Raw genomic sequence first — 21043 nt, 5'->3', positions numbered from 1 at the left:
TACTAATTCAAAGATGCAGTGATTCTGTCGCTAAAGGGGCAGAGCCAATTAAAGCTGGAATTGTGAAGATAATAAAGCCGTGCCCACCAGCACACTCTCTTCTAAGGAAATTTAGAGGTTCTTAAACAGTGTGTTGTGGTTTGATGAGTGGGATGTGGAGAAGATAAAAATTTAGTATTGCCAAGATTCATTATTACAGCCCTGAATTGCCCCTTCCACCTACTCAGTTCACATCAGCCAGGGACCACAGAAGCAAGCTAGGGCCCCTAACCTGGAAACGCCTTGAGCTGAAAGCCTGCAGTGCTCTACTCACCAGATTTGCAAGGATGTAGTGGTAGCCGATACCATTCTTCTCCAGCTTTATAATCTACAAAACATAATGGGTGGACACTTGTTAATCATACTAACAGATAAAGTCACAACAACATTAATAATGGCAACTGATATTGAGTGCTTACAATGTGCCCTGCCCTACCCTAAGCACTCCAACTACAATATCCCAAACTTCCAGTGATGGTGGCATTGTTAACATCCTTATTTTATGAATAAGGAATAGGCATGGAGTGCCTATTATATAACCTCTGTAAGTTGTGATCTTACAGCTATTAAGTGGCAGATGCAGAATTTGAATTCAGATTCCAAGGGCAGAGTGGTGTTACTGTAACCCCAAGGACCCATCAGAAATGCTCACTGCATTCTTTCTTCCATAAACCTTCCTTGTATGTGGAGATTCTTCTTTAGGTAAGAATCTTATGTTGCATGAAATCTGTCATGACAATATTCACTGATTGGAAAGATGGATGAAGGGAGAGGTGAATGAAGGCTGGATGGTGAGATGGGTAGGTGGATGACTTCACCTTCAATTCCTTGCATGAACCATATGTGGATGCTCTTCTTTCTTTTCCTGAATTTGTGCCTTCCTCCCCAAATCAGTTAGGTACCCAGACATTAATGGATTACCCAACTTAGAAGTTGGAAGGAAAGGTTAGAATCATCTGGTCCAACCCCTCACTGTACAGATAGGAAGTTGAGGCCCAAATAGGGAAAATAGTTTGTCCAGATCTAATAGTAGTCTGGTGGGAGTAACAGGACAGGGATCTGACTCCTGTGAACCTTTCCATTTGATGTTTGATTATGGTTAATCATTAAGAACCAGTGTCCACGAACATCCTCTTATCCCAAATGCAGACTATCCCTAATCATCACAGGCAGAAAAACTTATTTGTGGAAAGAAGTTTGCTTGGGCAGGAGACACACCACCTGATAATGAATGGTTAAGACTATAGACCTTGGTTTTAGATCTAGCTCAGCCTGCAAATTAACTTGATCTAATTCCTTGTTTTTTTTTTTAAATCATCAAATTGGGGTTAGTATACTCTGCTCAGTGTCTCTCCCCCTGCACTGTGGCAAGGAGACATATAACAAATGAGAAGCACTTGGGCTTCTTCTCTAACTGAATAAATTTTCAAGGTTATTAAAATCCACATTCAGATATCTACTTAATTGGATGTATGTGCATAGTGACTCACATTTTTTTTATGTGGGGAATAATTAAATGCAAGCACACACAATGAATTCTTTGAAACAGTGGTTAGATTGTGAAATTCCAGGCCACAGAGCTCAAATACTATTGGGATGAATAGTTTTATTAATAATTCTTCATTACTTTTTCATCTCCCTGTCAAACGGTTTGCTGCCTTTTCAACAATGAGATACCTTTATCAAAAACCTATTCAGCTTTTAATAAACACAAAACAGCAAATAAATGATATTTTAAAACCAGCCATATTCAGTGAATGGAAAAATATCATCCCTACAAGATGAAAGTGCAAATTAAAACATAGGAAACAGTTGATAATTGATGACTTTTGACTTATAAAAACTGGCAATTTCATATAATCCGACCTAATACGAACCTTCCCATCTGTCTGTTCCCCAGAATATACATTGGCCTTCCCTCCTTTAATACCTGCCTTTCACAAATATATATTAAATGTTTGCTATGGCTGAAGCACTGTTGGCAACACAGTGGAAAGGTGAAAGAAGCATAGTGCTTGCTCTCTTGGAGGTTATGCTTTACTGGGAGGAGATCCATAATAAATGGGTGAACAGATAAATATATACAGGGTAACAAACTGAGAAAGGTATTATAAGATGCAGTTTCACAGTGGGTCCATCATCTCATTGAGCCCCGTTACTTCAAAGCTCATTCCCAGTACACGGCCTTTATTCACGATATTTGTGTCTGAATGGCTTCTCCCATTCTCTCTGATTGTTCGTATCCTTAATGGCTGAGCTCCAATATCAACTCCTCTGTAAAACCTTCTATGATTAATTAATACATTCAACAAATATTTATTGAACATGAACTATATGCCAAGTACTTTGCTATGTGCTGGGGAAATAGCATTGAGCAAGTGAGGCAAGGTCTTCATGCCCTCATTGAGTTGAGTTGACATTTTAGTAGGGTGCCAGATGGTCAATATATAAATGAACAAGACTTCAGCAGGGGCAAGCACCATGAAGACAGTAACACAGGGGGATGTGATGGATGGCCTCAACAGGTTCTGGCCTACTCTCACTTCTAACTCACTTTGTACTTAATGACTGTATTAAATGCTTTGGCATCACAAACCTTCACTGACTCCCCATTGTTTGCTGAATAAATCCTAAACTCTTTAGAATGATTTCCAAGGATCTCCTTGATTGTGTGTTTATCTTCCTGCCATCCTCTCCAGTAGACACTCAGCATTCATCACTTACCCTGTAAAACCGCAGTATGAAACCCAGCCCTCATATTCCCACTGGGCCTCCTGACATGCCTTTTCCTCCATCTTAAAGGCTCTTATCCAGCCAATGGCTACCTATAGAAATCCAGATTTATTTTACTAAGTGCAAGGTAAGAACTTTCTTAGAGCCTTCATCGGTTCCTTATTCTTTTAATTCACTAAAAAGAATGTATTGAATACTTGATTTGGTGCCAAGCACTGTCCAAGGCGTTGTGGACACAGCAGGGAAGAAAATAAAACAAAAAATCCCTGGCATCGTGGAGCTGAGATTTTACTTGGGGGATTGGAGGCAGACGCAGGCAATTAATTCCCTATTTGTAATTTTGAGTGACTGTTTTTTTTCCTCAGATCAAGTGGAAAATTTTGTGTTAGACTGAGTACAGTTACTGAATGAAACTGTATCTCAAGTACATTCCCAGATACTGAGTATTAGATAGTCCAGGATGATGCCAAGTGTGAGAATGTAAGTCAGAGATGTAAGTTGTAGGCTCATCACTGTCACTAATTTAGTTGTCTGAGCCTAAGGCAAATCACTTAGTCAATTTGACCATCAGTCATTCTGTCTATAAAATGTGAGCATAAGCAATGAATCAAGTGATCTGTAAAATCCTTTCAACTCTTTGGTCTTACTTTTCATAATAGATGAATGAAACTATTTTTTTAAATGTTAATATGCTGCAATCTAAAATACCCATACAAATGGGTCACTTTACAAAATGCAAGTTTACCCTTTGACAGAGAAGTTAGTTATAGATGATAGCAGAAGTAAAAAAGTTGTGTTTTTAAGAGGTTGGGCTTTGTGGCCAGGCCAATATAGGTTTGACTTCCTGCTTTTATCATATGCCAGCTGTGTGTTCTTGGGCAAGTATAATCTCTCTTTTCTTCATCTATAAAATAGGGGAATTGACAAAAGCTGTTTTATAGAGTTGATGTGAGAATAAAATAGCATTATGCATGGAAAGGGCTTGGCATTCGATGGCATACCATATACACTCAAAAAATAGTACCAATTGCTATTGCCTGCACCACAGAACAATATACAACAGGTCATCCGTCTATTAATAGGTCGTTATCATTTGGCGCTTTTTCTATCAACTATGTTATCGTGTCTTTTTATCAGTTTTATAGAACAGAGGCCTTCATTCATGTTTTACAGATGGATTCACTTATGCCCAAGGAAGGAAGTGACTCAAGAAGCCGGCCCTAGTAGGCACTAGAAATAGCAAAAATAGGCAAATGCTTGCATGTATCACATACTGTGGAGCAGGCTCTGTTCTAAGTGCTTCACATGTATTGATTCTTTTAATTCTCACAAGAGCCCTCTAAAGGTAGCTATTATTACTATGATCATACCCATTTTACAGATCAAGAACTTGAGATGTAGGAAGATTAAAAACCTGATCAAAATCACAAAGCCAGTAAATACTAGAACAAGATTTGAACCCTAGCCAGTCTGGTTTCAACTCTGCTTGTAACTATTATCTTAACCTGCCTGAATTGAAAACTAGAATTCAAATCCCTGACTCCAGCCTAGAGAACTACCATCTCAATGGAAATAATTTTTGCTGAGTTTCACTTTCCAAGAGGGAAAGCCAAATCCATACTTTACAGAGTAGAACAGTTAGTGCCTTAAAGAATCCATAACATTCAAACTCTCTCCCTGTTCCATTGCCGAGGCCTCTGAGTGATAGCTGTCCTAGTGCAGAAATTCTCTGTGAGTGCCCTAGGGGTCTTGAAGGCCATTAACAAACTTTGTGATGCTGTCCACTACTTAAAACTATCACTTTTATTGTATGGCATGTTCAAAAGTGATTGCAAAATCTGCTACCTTGCTAGCTCATCTGAATACATAAATGTAGTTTAAAAAGACAAGGAATCTCCAAAAAATCCTGCTAATTCTGTGGTGGGCACTTGCTTTCGTTCTGAGACCAGGGGAACCACAGTTTAGAGACCTCTAGCTAAAGACCATTGAGGTTACAATGCCTGTTTATAGAAGAATGTGCCATCAATTGATTTCTCAAAGTGAAGGGCATGTTCAAGGAAACAATAGAAAGAAATGTGGCTGCCGCTTCCTTAACTTCTTAAAACAGGTGAGTGGGCGAAAGGAATGAGATGCCAAACCCTGGATCATGACTGACAGAGTCCAGAGCTGAACCCAGGAATCTGGTTCTACAAACTGTGTTCCTAATATGGTAACCCTTCATAAACTCGAAAATGCAATGTAATTGATTATTATTAATTATTATTTTTTTGAGAGTGAGTCTTGCTCTGTTGCCTGGGCTGGAATGCAGTGACACAATCTTGGCTCACTGCAATCTCCCCCTCTCAAGTTCGAGGGATTCTCCTGCCCCACTGCTTCAGCCTCCTGAGTAGCTGGGATTACAGGTGCATGCCATCATGCCTGGCGAAGTTTTGTATTATTATTATTATTTTTTGTAGCGGAGACAGGGTTTCATCATGTTGGCTGGCTGGTCTTGAACTCCTGACCTCAGGTAATCTGCTTGCCTCAGCCTCCCAAAGTGCTGAGATTACAGGCCTGAGCCACTGTGCCTGGCCTTTTTTTAATTTTAATTTTAATTTTTTACAATAAAGACATACATTGAAGTTAACAGGGCTGAGAACCATTTGAAGTCCTATGTCAAGGATCCCATCATTTGTACTATTTCAGAATTAAATTTTGTGAATTATAGAAAATGAGATAGAAGTCATCTAGTCTCACCTAGTCACGAACCTCTTTGTAACTCTAAAACACCCAAGGGAAAAATGTCTGACTATTCCTGAATCATCTCCCCCACCCACCCTGAGCCCTTGCTGCCTTCACTACCTGGCCCAAGATAGCATTGAGGCGTTCTGATTCACAGTCCACCACCACCAGCCGCTCCTTTTTCTTCTCCAGGTCCTGAAAGAGCATCCGGTATCCCTCCTCTGTGGTTGTCAAAATGTTGACTGCTGTCACCTGCCAGTTCTTCTCGGCAGCTGTGTCCAGGACTTTCTGCAGGACGGATAAGCCTGAAGTTTGGATGAGTAGGACAGAGAAATGACAATCAGGATCTGCAGGCACCACCCACTCCCATCAGACACCCACCTCCCCTGGCTACTCCCAAAACCACTCTTCTGCCAAATTCAGCTCTAGTTTTCTCTGGCTGTAAAAGTATGAATGCTGTGAGGTCAAGCACTGTGTTTCTGAACAGAGTAGATGGTAGAACTAGTGATTAAAAAACATAATCTGGGGCTCAAATCCAACATATGGCTAAATGAACCTGCACAGGCTTATTAGCGTTTTCAAACTTTAGTTTCTTCAAAGGTAAAGTGATGGTATAAATAATGTCCACCTCACAGTGTCATTATGAAAATTAAGTGAGAATGTTTGATACATGGCAGAGTCTGATACCTGCAAGGGTTTTTATAAATATTAGCTGTTAGTTTTATTGGGCAATCAGTAACTGCTTATTTAATGGGCCAACCTAGCATCTAAATGATCACCTAATAACTGCTGATCAAATTTGTGAATGTTCAATATAATTAATATCTAAGCCTTTGTCTCTCATACCATAGGTGTTTAATATGTGTCCTGGGGGGCTAGACACGGTGGCTCATGCTTGTAATCCCAGAACTTTTGTAGGACGAGGTGGGTGGATCACCTGAGGTCAGGAGTTCTAGACCAGCCTGGCCAACATGGTGAAACCCTGTTTCTACTAAAAAAAAAAATTATTTGGGCATGGTGATGGGGGCCTGTAATCCTAGCTACTTGGGCAGCTGAGGCAGGAGAATCAGTTGAACCTGGGAGGCAGAGTTTTCAGTGAGCCCAGATCGTGCCATTGCACTCCAGCCTGGGTGACAAGAGTGAAACTTCATCTCAAAAATAAATAAATAAATAATCATATGTGTCCTGAATTAAACTATTCTCTCTGCTTTATAGTGAAATAACTCAATGCTGCTTTGTTTCTTCTTGGAGAATTAGATGGTGTATTAGTTTCCTATTGCTACTGTAAAAAGTTACCACACACTTAGTGGTTTAAAGCAACACAAATGTACTATCTTACACATTTTGAGGTAAGATGCTTGAGATAGGTATCCCAGTCTAAAATCAAGGTGTCAGCAGGGCTGTGTTGGTGTCTGAAGGTTCTAGGGTAGAATCTACTTTCTTGCCTTTCTGACTTCTAGAGGCAACCTGCATTTCTTGGCATATGGCTCCTTCCATCTTCAAGGCCAGCAGTGGTGGTCGAGTCTTTCTCACATTGCATCACTCTGATACTGACTCTTCTGACTCTGACTTTCAATTTTAGGAGCCTTATAATTACATTGTGTTCCCCCAACATAATCCAGGATAATCTCCCTATTAAATGTCAGTAGTTTAGCAACCTTAATTCCATCTGTAGCCTTAATTTCCCTTTGCCATATAACATAGACATATTTGCAGGTTTCAGTGATCGCAACATGAACATCTTGGTGTGTCATTGTCAATTATTATCAATTATTTGTGTGTCAATAATTATTAATTATCCACAGATGTTATTTTGATATTGCATGCATTAGTCTTTTGTATGTATGTCATTTGTGACTTTCAGTAACACTGCTAACCTCTTCTACAGTGACCAGTATGGTACCTGGCCTGAAGAATCATCTGTAGATTGATTCTGCTATGCCTTCCTAATTTTGTTTTCTTTTCAATACAGGTTGTTTGGTATGTTTGAGCCAAACATTTACTGAAAATTTACTGTGCGTCTGCCACTATTCTACCTGTTTTAATTCACTTAATCTATCAGGGTCGATTCTATTACTATCCCTATTTTACAGTGTGGAAATTGAGGCTCAGAGAGATTTAGTCACGAGTCCAAGGTCACACAGCTGTCAAATGGCAGAGCTCTGAGCTCTGAATTCTGAATTAGGTGGAGCTCTTTTGAAAGTTTGGGTGCCTCTGCTGACCCCAGAGATAATCTCCCACAAGCAAAGCTATGCTTTTCTGGCTTTATCACTTCCAGGCCTTCAGCTTCATTATGCTGTAAAGCTGTCCTGAAATAGACCTCCAGGTGACCCCTGTGACAGCTGCAGTGTGAGAGGGGAAGTCATCAAAGTGGGGACAGGGAGGGGAAAATCAAAGAAAATAAGGTGTTCCTAGTTTTTTCTTCTGTTAGCTCCTTCCCATCTGAAAAACGCCTGCCTCACTGCCTGAAAAATCACTTTCACAAGTTGCTCTCCAACTCAAAAGTCTTCTAAGACTCCCTGCAGGCAACCACATCAGTACTGCACTCCTCTGTCTCATCTTTCAGGCCTTGTATGACACATTTATTTGTTTAAACCAATAGTGACTAAATTATTACAGGACTATTTAGTGTATAATGGGAAGGTAGGATGGTACAAGACAAACGTCACAGGGGCTGGAAAAAAGAAGAGAGTTCTCCCATCCAGAGAAACTGGGGAATAGGGAAAATGGTATTTGAGTAGCCTGCAAGAGAGGAGAAGGATTTACAGATGTAGGCTGGAGAAGGAAAGTGCACTCCAGAAAACTGGAATAGCATGAGTAAAGACATAGAGAAGAAAAAGTATAGAAAAAATTTGGAAAATGTGGTGTTAAATTCAAAGGAGGAAGAACTAAAAAGGCCAGAGATGGATGAAAATGATAATGATGATGATAACATCGAATGCAGAGAAAAAATTTGAGTTTTTACTATGTTTCAGGCCCTGAACACTTTGTAGTCATCTCATTCAGTTTCACAACACCTTTATGAGGTACAGATTATTTTTATCTTCATTATAGACATGAGAAAATGGAGGCATAGAGAATTTTATCCCCATTACATAAATGCTGAAATTGAGACAGAGAGAGTTTGTCCAAAGTCAAACAGCTGGAGAGGAGAGAACCTAGGATTCAGATTCAGATTTGTCTGACTCCAAAGTCTGAGGTCCCTTGGCATTGAGTTTGGACTCAGGAGCCATGAAAGCTTGGCGAACTGTAGAGCAACATGGTACATTAAGGGGATTATTCTCAGAATGTGTTTCCAAACTGAATTAGAGGTTAGCTTCTGAGAAATCAGTCAGATTTCTCAGAAATAAAGCATGTTGGATCATTTTCCCACATTTTTCAGGGAGGCAGTGAGGCATCGTTCTCCTTTCTACTGGTAATTTTCTCTCCATCCCTCAACAGTCTCCTTCCTCTAACCCTTGGCTTACCCCGGTCGGCATCATAAATGTAGACAAACTTCTGCCACTTGTAATGGTCGATGATGCTGATGAGGGCATCCTGCAGTTCAGGGCGCAACTGAAGGACAAACTGATTGGATGTATCAACGGGAAAGCTTGGCGTAATGAAGCAGACGTGGAGGGCCCCACAGAAGGAGGTCAGCATGTTGACAGTCCTACGTTCATAAAACCCAAAGATGGCATAGACTCCTTTGGAGAACTGGGAACAGACTAGAAGAAGATAAGAGAAGGATTAATAAATAGAAGACGAGGCAAAAAAGTGGTCAGATGACTCCAAAATGAATCCATCCACTAGTTCATCCATCCAACCCATCAACTATCTACCCATGTGTCATCTATCCATATAGCCATCCAACAAACCAATCCATCCATTCATCCTTTCAACACATGAATCTATTCAACTGTCCATCTATCCTGCCCATCTTTTTTTTTTTTTTTTTTTTTTTTTTGAGACGGAGTTTCGCTCTCGTTGCCCGGGCTGGAGTGCAATGGCGCGATCTCGGCTCACCGCAACCTCCGCCTCCTGGGTTCAGGCAATTCTCCTGCCTCAGCCTCCTGAGCAGCTGGGACTACAGGCATGCACCACCATGCCCAGCTAATTTTTTGTATTTTTAGTAGAGACGGGGTTTCACCATGTTGACCAGGATGGTCTTGATCTCTTGACCTCGTGATCCACCCGCCTCAGCCTCCCAAAGTGCTGGGATTACAGGCGTGAGCCACCGCGCCCAGCCTATCCTGCCCATCTAACCATCCCTCTCACACAGTCACCTGTTTGACCATTCATCTGTGTAAGTCCAATTTTCTTAGGCATCTATTACAAGCCAGAAGTTGTCCTGGTTTTTAATTACAGTAGCCATATATATAAAGCACTTTTATCTGCTACCTTACTTGATTTCTACAATGACCCTGTTGAGTTTAGAAAGAGATGGCTGGGTCATTGTTTAAAGGGGAGAAATCAAGGCTCAGAAATTTAATGAACATGTTCAAGGTAGCACAGCTACAACATATAACTTGGGTAGATATCTTGACTCTTAATCTAATAATCTTTCCCTCACATTGTCAATCACTTAAAGGCAAAGCATAAAAAGTTGCTACAGGAAGAGGGATATCTTCCAGCCACTGCTGCTGATACATGTTTAAGAAAACAAGTGTTGATTTTCCCGGTCTAGCCCTTAACTCTCAGTGTTTATTTCTCTGCTGATGTTCATTTTGAGCTTGTACATCTTGCTAGCTGATTTTCAGACCCCCTAGTGTATCAACCATAGTAATAGCTTAGCTGTGAGAACATCCCCACAGGATCCATTCTGTAGGATCCCAATGCAGTTGCCAATCCTGGTTCATGGTTGATAATACTGTTAGTTAAAATACAATGCTAATAAGACCAAGGTCATGGGATCAAACTCCAGGTCAGTCAGCTCCTAAACTTTATTTTACTCTATGATACAGGATGAGTTCATAAGCTTTGCCCCATTGAGACCAACCCCAAGGCCATCTTCAATGCCTAAAAATTGCCCTTCCAAGGTGGATGGCGAGGAAGGTCAGTCATCCTTGTCATGAGAACAGTATTTTAGAGTGCTTTGTGGTCCTTTTACATATATTAGGCTATTTACTCCTCATCACAACCTTGTGATTTAGGCATTATTACTTTTTTTCTTTTAAGATAACTAAGTTAATGTTCTTAGATTCTTTACCCTTTTTACCATATCACCTGCTTCCAGAAGCACATATTGCCACTGTGTATGGGGTCTCAAATTACACTATGTGAAAATTGCCGAAGTGGTTTTATGAAACAATAGCCCACAAAATGATCCTTAAAAAATAAAAATCTTCTTTGGTCAAATACATTTGGGAAATGGTACATACTTCATCCCTGTTTGAGAGTTTCATACTTCACATTAGCTGCATAAAAGATTGTGAGGAATTCTACCCATTTTCACCCCAGATTTTGTGAAATCTGTTTGCCTACAAACCCTTTTTGGTGAACACTTTTGACATGCTATTGAAAATCTTTTGGGTCATGCTGCAATAAAGAATGCAATTAATCAATGGTGCCTAATTGTCTACTGTGACTCTCAGTTCTCCATTATTCCCTAGAGATAATGGACTTTAAAGGTCATAATCTCTTAAAGATTGCAGCTGAACCACATAACTCATCTGTCCTACTCCCACTGAAAACCAGCATATCATCTGCAGGAAATCTGGCAGGTGATCATTAACATTTGCTTGCATACCTCTAGTTACTGAGGTTCTGGTTTTACAGAATTCTTGCTGTTGACCCACTCTCTAGCCCTTCTTATATCTGAAAGTGGTGCTCATGGCCTTGAGCTTTATGGTATTCGGTTTCAGTGACAAAATCGATTCTGTGCCCAGAAGCCAGAGAGATCTTATTTAAACAACAAAGACAAAACAAACAAAACACATTGTTCTTCCTCCGTGTGCAAATCTGCTCAAAGTTTTCCCATTGCACACAGGAAAAGTCTCAACATCTGACCATGACATAGAGCGTAAATAGCTTGCTCCTCTCACCTCACCTACCTTACCCCCCTCTTCTACCTGCTGCTTGCTGTAGCCACACTGGCTTTTGCTCTGCTCCTCTGGGCTCTGAGCTCATTCTGCTTGGGAGACCCTGCAACAGCTGTTCCCCTCCTGCCTGCAATGCTCTTTCCTTACCTCTTTGCAAACATCCCTCCTTTGCAGCAGTTATGCCTAAGCCCAAATCTGTTCCCCAAACAGATATTGCCTCATCACCTCTTCTAAATAGTGACCCCTCATCAGTCTGTATCTTATTACTCTGTCTTATTTCCCACACTTTAATTATTTCATCTAAAATAATTTTCTTGGTTTATTTGTATATATATATGTGGCTGTTTGGATCAATGTGAATTCCCTGAAAATTAGGGCATGCTTGTTTGTGCCAAAGTCAGCAGGGTGTCTGGGATATGGTAGATGCTTAATACATATTTGATGAATAAAAAATGATGAGTGTTTGATGAAGGCTTATGACTTGCAGTAGGGGCTGAGGAAGAGCTGAACCCAAACAGAGATGACCGTTGGGTCACCCTGGACCACTTGTTTCCCTGCCTGGGTTCCTGTCTTCTATGGTAAGACATTTATCCTCCACCACTCACACTATTCTCTCCTTCACCCTAATGAGGACACTCTATCTATCCACAGTCCACAATAGGCACTGTCTTTAAATTTCTATTGTAATAAGTGAATCAAGATTTCCATAAATATGATTTCTCTACCAGGAAGCATACACCATATATTATTCTCTCAATGTTAAATATAGATTTGTCAAAATGCACAATCCATCTTCCAAGGTGAAGTGTATATGGGGAGCACATAAACCCCATTAAAATATTATAATACACTCTCTACAGAATTTTTAGGATTTCTTCTCTTCCCTTGCTGCAATAAAATATCCTGCAGGATATAAATCTTATGTCATCTTCTTGGTTTCACACATTTAGCTGTGCCACTGGGGCCCTCATGGATGGTGTTTTTTGCTAGGACTTTAGAGGTGAAGTAGGAAAGGGTGGGATGGGGGTGGAAGATACAGGACCGGCAGACATGGCAAATCCTTAGACACACAGGTGGCCAGGACATTTTCTGCTTCAAATTATCTCCCTATTTTCCCCTTCTGCAAGCATCTCTTGCCTTAAACAGAGTGTTTTATCCTCTAAGGCTCAGAGGGTGCATTTACCCACTACTCCCTAAAAAAGCATGTCTTGGAGGTAGCTGGCCTGGATTTACTTGAGTGAACTCTGGCTTCCAGAGTTGCTCAGTGCCTGACTGTCAGGCCATCTCCACACTTCAGCCAAACCTAAGCAACAGCAGAGAGAGAGGAAGAAAAAGAAAGAGAGAGAGAAACAGACAGACAGACCCTATAGGCCCAAGGCCTGTGGGAGAAGGCAGTCATTGGTTAAATGTTGATAAATATAATTAGTAGTTGTGAGGCACTGTATCTACTTTGAATCTGTCACAACCAATATTCAATCAGAAGAGATAACATGATTCTGTAGATAAAGCACTAGGCTAGATGTCAGAAGACCTGGACGATTCTCTTTTTGGTTTCATCACTGCAGAGTACTTGTGTGACTTTAAGAAATCCCACTTTCCTGGGTCTCAACTTTCCCGTCTGTGAGATGATTGTTTGATCTCTATAACGTTTAACGCCCCTTCAGACTCCGACATTCTTGAGTCTAGTCTAATTGATTGGAAAATATTTACTGATTCGGCAACACTTTAGTCAAATTTTAGCAATTCCCAGAACACTTTTTCAAACCCAGAAAGGAGTTAAGCCTCTGAGTTCTTAGATTCCTTTGTAACAAAATCCTGGGAGATTGCACTAGCTGTCCCCCTCCTGCCTGCAACCTGCTTTTCTTGCCTCTTTGCAAAGATCACTCCTTTGTAGGAGTTGTGCCTCAGCCCAAATCTCTTTCCTGAACAGATTTACCTTTGTCACTTCTAAATAGATGGATTTGGAGTCTTGAGTGTTAAGACACAACTTTTAACCTGCTTTGTGAATCAGTTACCCAGTACAGTGTAGATGAGAGGAGGGAGATTAGAAAGGGAGCCAGAGATGGAGGCTATATTGTCAGATATGACAAGTAGGAAGGAAGAGATGGGGCATTTTTCACAATCAGAACTCCGTGTGTACTAGGTCAATGCACAGACTTCCATCATGTTGCTGGGATGAAATGCAGTATTCTCCATTTAGAAAGCACTGGAATATTAGTGTTCTCTTTCTTTCTTCCTCTACTACTTCTTCTTTTTTTTAGAAACAGGCTCTGGCTCTGTCACCCTAGCTGGAGTACAGTGGTATCATCATGGCTCACTGTAGCTTCAAGCTGTAGAGATGGGATCTCATTATGTTGTGCAGGTTGGTCTTGAACTGCTAGCCTCAAGCAATCCTTTCACCTCAGCCTCTCAAAGTGCAGGGATTACAGGCATGAGCCACTGTGACTGGCCTGTAACTCTCTCTAATAGTAATAATTAAGAGCTGATACTTCAATTCCTGCCAAGTGCCAGGCACTGTGCCAAGGACATTTCCTTGCATTAACGCCTTTCATTTCCTAAGGTGGGTTACAAATTGGAGAACTGAGGTCCAGAACCAGCACAAGGCAAGCTGAGATATGACCTCTACCAGTCTGACTACAGAGCTTGAGGCCTTAATGTCTGTGATATGTCATAGATGTTTGACATAGTCTTGGCTCATGGGTCAGCTTCAGTTTCTGGAAAATCCTCTCACGCAGCAGACTGTCCACCCCTGATGCCAGATAAAAAGGCATTACTCCAGTAGAGCCTATTGAAATATAAGCAAGTACAATTGAGTCGTATGTTTGATGTATTCCTCTCTCATCCCTGGGAAGAGCCTGTACATGTACACACCAATTCTTCTGTCTATCTGTCCATACACCCACCATTCAATACCCAGCATCTGGCACTCATGAAGACACTATGTTAGGCAATGGAGATACAATGGCAAACCAGGCCATCCCCAACCACTTAGGGACCGTCACTCTCACAATGGGAGAGACTGACAACTATGTACGCAACAACAGTTCAGTGTACACGCTATGTTAGGGATGAGTTCAGCAGGCAGGTACACATAACCCCAGCTTTTGGGACCTCAAAGAAAGCTTCCAAGAGGAAGTGCCAGCTTTGACATTGAAAGACAAGCAGGAATCAGTCAGGAGAGGGGTTTTGGTACAGTTACACGTTCATAAGGAGTATTCCAGGTAGGTGGAACAGCAACAGCAAAGGCCTGGCAGAGATAGAGAGACAGAGCATTCAGAGAACCCTGCCAGAGTGTCAGATTCTGAAGGCCCTGCCTCCAAGAAACTCTGTAGCAGAGCGTGTCCAACAATCAGAGTGAGTAAAAAACGAGGCCAGGAATTCCCTCTGGGGGAGGCAGGAGGGCAGGAACCAATAAGGGCAGGAAAACCCGCACACTGCACAGTGAGGGCTGTCTAATTCCATCCTCAGCTCACTCAAACCTCTTTGATAATCACTCCTTGTTAGGGCAATATCCACTTAGTATCAATAAATCTCCTAGCCCTGGGCACTGGCCCTGACAGCTCTCTCCCAGGGAGGGAACGCCTGGCATTAGCAACTCCTTTTTTATTGTCATTTCATTTAAGGCCTCTCACACCGACGCTTCTCCTTGGCTCCTGGCTCCAGTCCCTGAGAATGTGGCAGCCTCATTGTAAATAGAGGATAATGAGGTGACAGGACAGCTTCAATTTTAGGGGAGGGAGATCAAAAGTTATATGTGAATGGGGGGACTTTCAGGTGCTCATTCCCCTCCCAGAAAAATTCTATCCTTCTTGGTGGAATCACATTCTTGATCATCTTACTCTAACCTTGTGACATCAAATGATGTGCTTTATTTCCATCACTCAGAGGGCAACAAGAGTGCCCGCCCATCCTTTTTTATACTCTCTTGTATCCTAGATATAATGCTGACATGCAAAGAATTACCATAATAGATATAAAGCATCCCGAAGCCCTCTAAACAATATCACCTTACTTAGGATCTGATACATCCAGGGCATCTCTGTCATTTACTAGATAAAACATTATCATTTATTGTGCCAGAGAATTGGGGTACCACAATAACACAAGACAGACATGTTTTCTACCTTCACAGAGCTTAAGCAAGAGTTCAGTGCATTCTACATTAAGGAAAATAAAGGGTGATTTGAGAGAGTAATAAAGGGATCAGCCATAGGATAAATGGTCATAACTGCTATTATAACCAGTGTTAACTGAACCTTTAGCAGGGGCCAGACACAGTGTTAAGCACCTTGTTCCTGTATTCAAGCAGAGGGACCATTTTATCCAAAGAACTGAGATGAGAGAGGAGGGGACAACAGAGAAACTCTAGAAACATCAGTTTGACTGGGTTGGGGTATGGCACAGAGTTGGAGTGGGTAGAGACTAGGTTGCCAAGGGCCTTGCCAGGACTAGAGAAGTTACGTCATTGTATCTGTGTCAATGCAGCCTTTCACCTTGGTTTTGGATTCATCTCAGCTTTCCAAGAACTCTCTTCATCCAGCCCTGGAGCCAAGTTGGAAGATGGCTGCAAAAGGAGATGCGGAAGAGCCATCCTCCCAAGTCAGATTTGTGTATTTATGATTAAGCGTGGGTATTCATTACCAGGCACTGAAAGCCAATGAGATACGGTACTGCATATGAGGCTAAGAATTAGAGCAAGGCTGGGATCCCTGGTCCTGAATTTAGACTTACCCCGTGGGCTGACGTATGTAACCAAGGGGAGGGGCAAGGGCAAACAGGCTGATCAACTGGAGCTTCCCTTGTAAAATTCTTCAGGTGCCTGACATGATTGTGGAGAAGTAAGCACAAAGAAGCATGTCTGTGAACAAGCCCCTTCTCCTGTCTGGGCTGCATTTTTCCTATCTGGACGATGGAGTTTAAACTAAATCAGTGTTTCTCAAACGTTTTATGTTTTGGTGAAGCACCTATAACAGAACTTTGGTACTCCTTGGGGATGTGTAGTCCTACAGATGGAAATTTTCTGTTTCTTCTCTCCATCTTTCTTCTATCTAATCATTCACCCATCCAACAGGGGTTTACTGAGTGTGTAGTGTATGCTAGGCAGCAAGCTGGTGCTGGGGGTACACATCACTGGATAAAAAGACAAGTCTCTGCTCTCTTGGAGCTTAGGCTCCAGAAAGGGAGAGGGATGATATATGAATAAACAAGGCCATTTCAGATGTTGCAAATGTTACAAAGAAAATAAAATGGGATGTTGTGAGAGTGACTGCCAGGACTATTTTAGATAGGCTGGTCATGGAGACCCCTCTGTGTCACCAGCACTGGAGCTGAGAAAGGAACCCTAAGAAGGAGCTGGTCAGGTTAAGTGCTAAAGAAATAGTCCTAGGTAGAAGGAACAGAACAGAGGCTCTGAATGAGGCTGAGGGACAAGACAGAAGAGCTCAAGCAACAGAAAGAGGGCCCATGTGGACACAGTATAGGGAAGGGGGGGAAGGCAGTAGAGATTAAGGTGAGGAGAAAGGATCATGTAGTTCTTTGGGTAAAATTGAACTCCTCTGAGGTATCCAGTACTTCATGTGTGGCATGGGTGGCCTGCAGAGCTCTAGCTTAAGTCCTAGCTGGTCTCACAAGGCCTTTCCTCTCTAGCATCCCACAGTTCAAGTCCATTGATGGGGGACAGTGGAGGGGAAGGTTGTTGTGACTCAGTGGGATAACCTAGAAAATGGGAAAGGGAACATCTGACAAGTGTAATGGCATGACAAACATGGAATGCTCGGTGAGTTCACTGAGTTTCAGTGTAGACGTGGCTGTTTCTCAGTCTTTTCTCGGCCTGAAGGCTCTGGGCCTACACTCATGTTTCTGCTCTAGCCTGCACAGCCCTCCTGCCTCCTGCCTTCTTCCTCTTCAGATCCTTTCCATTCCTTAAAAGTTCAGCTCAAATGCTGTCGCCTTCATGAAGACCCTTATGTCTCCCTATCTTACCTATAGGCTGAAAGTCTCCACCCACCTTTTAAATGTGCGTGCGCATCTTATCCATTTTTATCTAACACCCATGCTTTATTAGTTTAGGTTCTGTAATTTGTAGGAACAGATTACCAAAGGATATGAGGAAGCCCCAGCTAAAAAAGTGCCTCAGGTAAGACAGAAACTGCAGCAGCTCTAGAAATCTAGATGTCAGCATTTCATGGACAGTCTCTTTAGAGTCTCACCGTTGCTCCAGCCATTTGCAATAACTGCTTATACAATTCAAGATTAGCCTTGCTCAGGCATGGGTTGCTCCTGGGTCAAGGGAAGCAGGAAAACTATTTATGTTACTAAGCTAGCAGCCAAAGGAAAATTAAGGTGCTGTGAACAGAGAGGAGATGCATGCTGGGCATATCAAACCAACAGATGTCTCCTAAATGTCTGATGCAGCATTTCATAAATTAGAGCCCAAGATCTTGTCAGGAGCTCCGTAAATGTCCACAAATGTGTTAGGAACTACATACATCTAAACACTGAGTATTAAATAAGGATCTATGCCTAATTCAGTCCTTGTTGTCTTTCTCCTAGGGGCTAGACACTGTGGAATAGAGTGGTGAATAAGACAGATGATGTCTTTGCCCTCATAAAGCTTATATTATTCTTCACATCCCCTTGAAGGATGCCCATAATGACTATATGGTATTTTTGGTACATGAGTGAATACAACAATAAATGAATGAATTCAAGTCATTTACCTATATTAATATATGGATACTAAGTTGACCCATCTTTTTTTCATGGCATATCTTGCCCTGAATGAATTGATTATTTTCTTTTATATCATCAAGTAACTTTTTGTGTATTTATGGCTTTTCACCTGCAATTGAGATGCCACCTCCCTTGAATGAAGAGGCTCTCCAATCTTCATATTTTCTGCTACATATCATGAGTAATATACCATACAGAGCTAGGTAGGGAATAAGCAAAAATGCATGGTACTATTACTTGTTTCATGTTTTTAAAAATTAGGCTGCCCATCTAGCATCCATAGGTCTGGAAGGTACATAATACTCCCCTGCACTTCAGTCCACTGAACTTGATCACTCCCCTGTTAGCTTAGGGCAACAGAAAAGGAGAGCTGTGCTCTTGGGCTGGCACTCAAGCGTTGCCAACCCTAATGTATTCCACCCACAACACCCAGTCTCCTCAGCCATTTCTCCCCAGGCAAGAAGATTTACATTCCATTACAGAACTCAACCCTGAAGATGTTGAATGGGTTCAAAATGAGGACATTTTCACCCCGTATGGCAAACTACTTAGCATCACTGTGTACTCAGGTATTGCTATGAGAATAGTATCTTTCAGGGATGGTCCATAGGGTAACATAACATATGTATGCTGTTCTCCTTGACCTGTCACTTCACCTAAGAACAGTCATAGAGTCATGGATTGTTAGTACAGAAAGGTACCTGGTCTTAAGGGATTATTGGCCTAGAGAAAAGCCTAGACAGCTGCCTAACAACTCCATTTTAAAGTGTAATTTACATGCACCTGGAATATGCGAAACCTGGTGTCCAGACTGTTACTAGTGATAAGTAAAACTTCCTACTTCACACGATGTTGGCACAGCAGTCACCTCCAACTACCTATTTGTTCTTGGAAGCTAGCAGTACTTAAAAAAATGCCATTCTTCTTCTTATTTATTATTGTAGTTATATCACCTATTGAGTGTTTACTATGCTTCAAATTCTGTTCTCAGCACTTCACATGTATTTTATCACTTACTCTTCACAATAACTCTCTAATTCCTTTTTCCTATTTCATGCATGAGGAAGCTGAAGTTCAGGGAGATTAATTAATCTTCTCCGAGTCATTCATGTGGTGAGTGGCAGAGCTGCGATGTAAATACTGTTCTGTCCCACTCCACGGCCTGCGCCCTAAACCATGCTACTCCATTCCCTGAAAGTCCATTAACAGAAACCAGAGCTTTCATTCTTTGGACGATAGTAAGGGCCAACACTGAGCACTTACTATGTGCCAAATATAAGCTAAGTGCCTTACCAGAATTACTCATTTAATGCTAATTTGATAGCACAGGGTAGGGATACAATGTTTATTTTTATTTCATAGAGAGAAATCCAAGGTTAATTAACTTGCAAAAGATCATATAGTCATTGAGTAGAAGATTCAGAATCCAAACACAGGCATTCCAACTTCAGAGTCATCACTCTGCTCTTCTATGCCAGGTGTAGGCAAACTTTTTCTGTAAAAAGCCAAATAGTAAATATCTTAGGTTTTGTGGGCCATATGGTCTCTGCTGCAACTACTCAATGCTGCTTTTATAGCATGAAGGCAGCCAAAGGCAATATGTAAACAAATGAGTGTGGCTGTGTTTCAATAAAACTTTATTTAGAAAATCTGGCATTGGGTTGGGTTTGGCCTGTGGGCTGTAGTTTGTAAACTCCTACCCTATACTATTCTGCTGCTAGATAGCAAGGATGAAATGTTAACAATTTGGGAGAGGTAATAATAACTTATAATGTATTATACAATTTCTAATCTCTTACGTTCATTTTCTCTTGTGAATACTCAATAAGGTAGACAGGGCAGAAAGGATGACCTTTAAACCCGTGAACAGATGAGGAACCAAGGGTCATGCAAGGATAGACACAGGTCTGAGCCCACATATTCCTTTTCTACATTTGTGATTTTATCATAGTGACTGGGTGCTCACAATATAAGGAGGGTAAGGGAAAGAAACTCTGACAGGACCAAAGTCGATCGTTGAGGTCCCAGTTTCACTGAAGATCACTGCTTGCTGATTTCTGTACAAGAATCAATGGGACCATGAAGCTCATGGATAGACTGCAGCTAATATGTTGACACAAGGACAGAGGTTCTGAGTTCCAGGCTTCCTCTTATGAGCACTGGCCAGCTTTGGACTAGAGGATGCTACGATACTGCTCCATGGCTAAAAGCCACACTGATGAGATCACAGAAGAGACACCAGTCTTCAGAGGGCAGATGTTCTCAGAGGTTCATTCAAAAGGTGGATATGGCCAGGCGAGTTGGCTCAAGACTGTAATCCCAGCACTTTGGGATGCCGAGGCAGATGGATCACGAGGTCAAGATATCGAGACCATCCTGGTCAACATGGTGAAACCCCGTCTCTACTAAAAATACAAAAAATTAGCTGGGCATGGTGGTGCGTGCCTGTAGTCCCAGCTACTCGGGAGGCTGAGGCAGGAGAATTGCCTGAACCCAGGAGGCGGAGGTTGCGGTGAGCCGAGATCGCGCCATTGCACTCCAGCCTGGGTAACAAGAGCGAAACTCCATCTCAAAAAAAAAAAAAGTGGATATGCACCAAGGGACTCACAATATTGTGGATGGACCCTTTGAGGCCAAGTCTCCACCACATGTGATCACTCGATCAGGAATGCTGGGCCAGAGGCTCAGTCAGGAGCTGGGGTGAAGAGCTCTGTTTGAAATAAGGGATCCGAGACTTGCGATCTGATTCTTGGGTTAACAAGGCTCATTCTTGGGTTAGGTTTAGGGGCCACAGGAAA

At 41.8% G+C, this 21043-nt stretch overlaps 1 protein-coding gene across 4 annotated transcripts in view; it reads right to left on the bottom strand.

Moving 5' to 3' along the window:
• GRIA1 (glutamate ionotropic receptor AMPA type subunit 1) overlaps window positions 1-21043 on the bottom strand; it is a 318919-nt gene that overhangs the window by 154098 nt on the left and 143778 nt on the right. For all 4 annotated transcript variants that reach the window (XM_037742750.1, XM_017540525.2, XM_017540526.2 and 1 more), the window contains exons 3-5: window positions 8961-9200; window positions 5614-5798; window positions 314-367 (exon numbers count right to left, since the gene is read on the bottom strand). In XM_037742750.1, the coding sequence (XP_037598678.1) occupies window positions 314-367; window positions 5614-5798; window positions 8961-9200 (479 nt within the window). The remainder of the gene's footprint in view (window positions 1-313; window positions 368-5613; window positions 5799-8960; window positions 9201-21043) is intronic.

This window comes from Cebus imitator, unplaced genomic scaffold (genome assembly GCF_001604975.1).
Source record: "Cebus imitator isolate Cc_AM_T3 unplaced genomic scaffold, Cebus_imitator-1.0 Scaffold126, whole genome shotgun sequence".
Classification (NCBI taxonomy): Eukaryota; Metazoa; Chordata; class Mammalia; order Primates; family Cebidae; genus Cebus; species Cebus imitator.
The sequence above is the reverse complement of the archived record's forward strand: the minus strand, read 5'-3'. Positions and strand labels throughout refer to the sequence as shown.